At 37.8% G+C, this 1425-nt stretch overlaps 1 protein-coding gene across 1 annotated transcript; it reads left to right on the forward strand.

Annotated features, from left to right (window-relative positions):
* Positions 1-537: 537 nt before the first annotated feature.
* LOC107754728 (tripartite motif-containing protein 35-like) lies at positions 538-1416 on the forward strand (the record flags this gene model as incomplete). The annotated part of the gene is made up of 4 exons (XM_016571295.1): positions 538-648; positions 798-820; positions 904-1022; positions 1296-1416. Coding segments are annotated over exons 1-4 (371 nt in total), but the record flags the coding sequence as incomplete, so codon positions are not given.
* Between the last annotated feature and the right edge of the window lie 9 nt (positions 1417-1425).

A 1425-nucleotide genomic window follows, 5' to 3' on the forward strand; every position in this document is an offset into this window, starting at 1 on the left:
GGCAAATAATTTATCACAGCACTGTATGATCACTGTATTCTCTTCTCTTTACTGTAATCTGCTGTTTTATGTATTTGTATTTTGTCTAATTCTAGGAGGAGCTCAATACAGCACTGAAGTCCTTACAGGAGAAACTAAAAAAGAGAGAAAAAATGAAAGAAGAGTTTGAGAAAACAGTTCAACACATCAAGGTGAGGAAACAGAATCAAGAGTCATTTTCAGTACAGGTCCAGCATCACTAAACACAATTATCATATTATATATTTAATATAATGGATTCCAGCTGATTATCTTTGTAAATGACGAGCAGCAATTTGCTTCTGGATCTGTTATATGTCGGGTGTCTGAGTTTCTCTGGGATCTGAATAATGTGATGTGTTGATTGAGATGATTGAAGTGAATGTGATTTGATTTCAGTCTGAAGCTGAGCACACAGAGCGTCAGATTAAAGAGGAGTTTGAGAAGCTTCATCAGTTTCTCAGAGATGAAGAAGAAGCTACAATCACTGCACTGAGGGAGGAAGAGGAGCAGAAGCAGCAGATGATGAAGGAGAAGCTGGAGGAGATGAACAGACACATCTCAGCTCTTTCACACACAATCAAAGACACGGAGGAGATGATGAAAGCCAGCGATGCCTGCTTTCTGAAGGTGACAACTGAATTTAGCTTCTTTGTTTGTGCCCAAAACAACTCACCAATTACCCAACCAATGATCAATTAATTTGTATAGAGAGAAAATGAACTGTTATGAGTGTTTGATGAGATATTAAAATGTTTTTCAAACTCTATATTTTCCAGGACTTTAGCATCACGATGGAAAGGTAAGTTGAGCTGCTGGTGTTTCTTCTCTCAGTGGATCTGAACTCAAATCCACTGCAGTTCTGACTCCTGAATGTTCTTCCAGAGTCCAGATCTCACAGCCGGATCCACAGATGAGTTCTGGAGCTTTGATTCATGTGTCACATTACTTGAGTGACCTGCGGTTCAGAGTCTGGAAGAAGCTGCAGGAAACTCTCCAACACAGTGAGTCTCCAGACACGAGTACAAAAGATTAAATAGTTAAGAAACAAAGACAGACAGATCAACATTTGATAGAAATATATCTAATAATCACACTAAGTTCTATGAATTTGAAGTGAATCTGAACTGTATTTCATAAAATCATCAGATCATACAGCAAACTCATGATGACTACAAAACAGTCTATTCTTCATGGTGTATGTTTATGTAAATAAATTTGTATTTCTAATATATCATCATATTTTATCGTATAATCTGATTTTATTCTCTTTGCAGCTCCGCTGACTCTAGATCCAAACACAGCAGCTCCTTGGCTCACACTCTCTTCTGATTTGACCAGTGTGTCCTACAGTGATGTATATCAAAATCTTCCTGATAATCCAGAGAGGTTTGACAGGTATCTATG

This window comes from Sinocyclocheilus rhinocerous, unplaced genomic scaffold, assembly GCF_001515625.1.
Source record: "Sinocyclocheilus rhinocerous isolate Xijiao unplaced genomic scaffold, SAMN03320098_v1.1 scaffold13984, whole genome shotgun sequence".
Lineage (NCBI taxonomy): Eukaryota > Metazoa > Chordata > Actinopteri > Cypriniformes > Cyprinidae > Sinocyclocheilus > Sinocyclocheilus rhinocerous.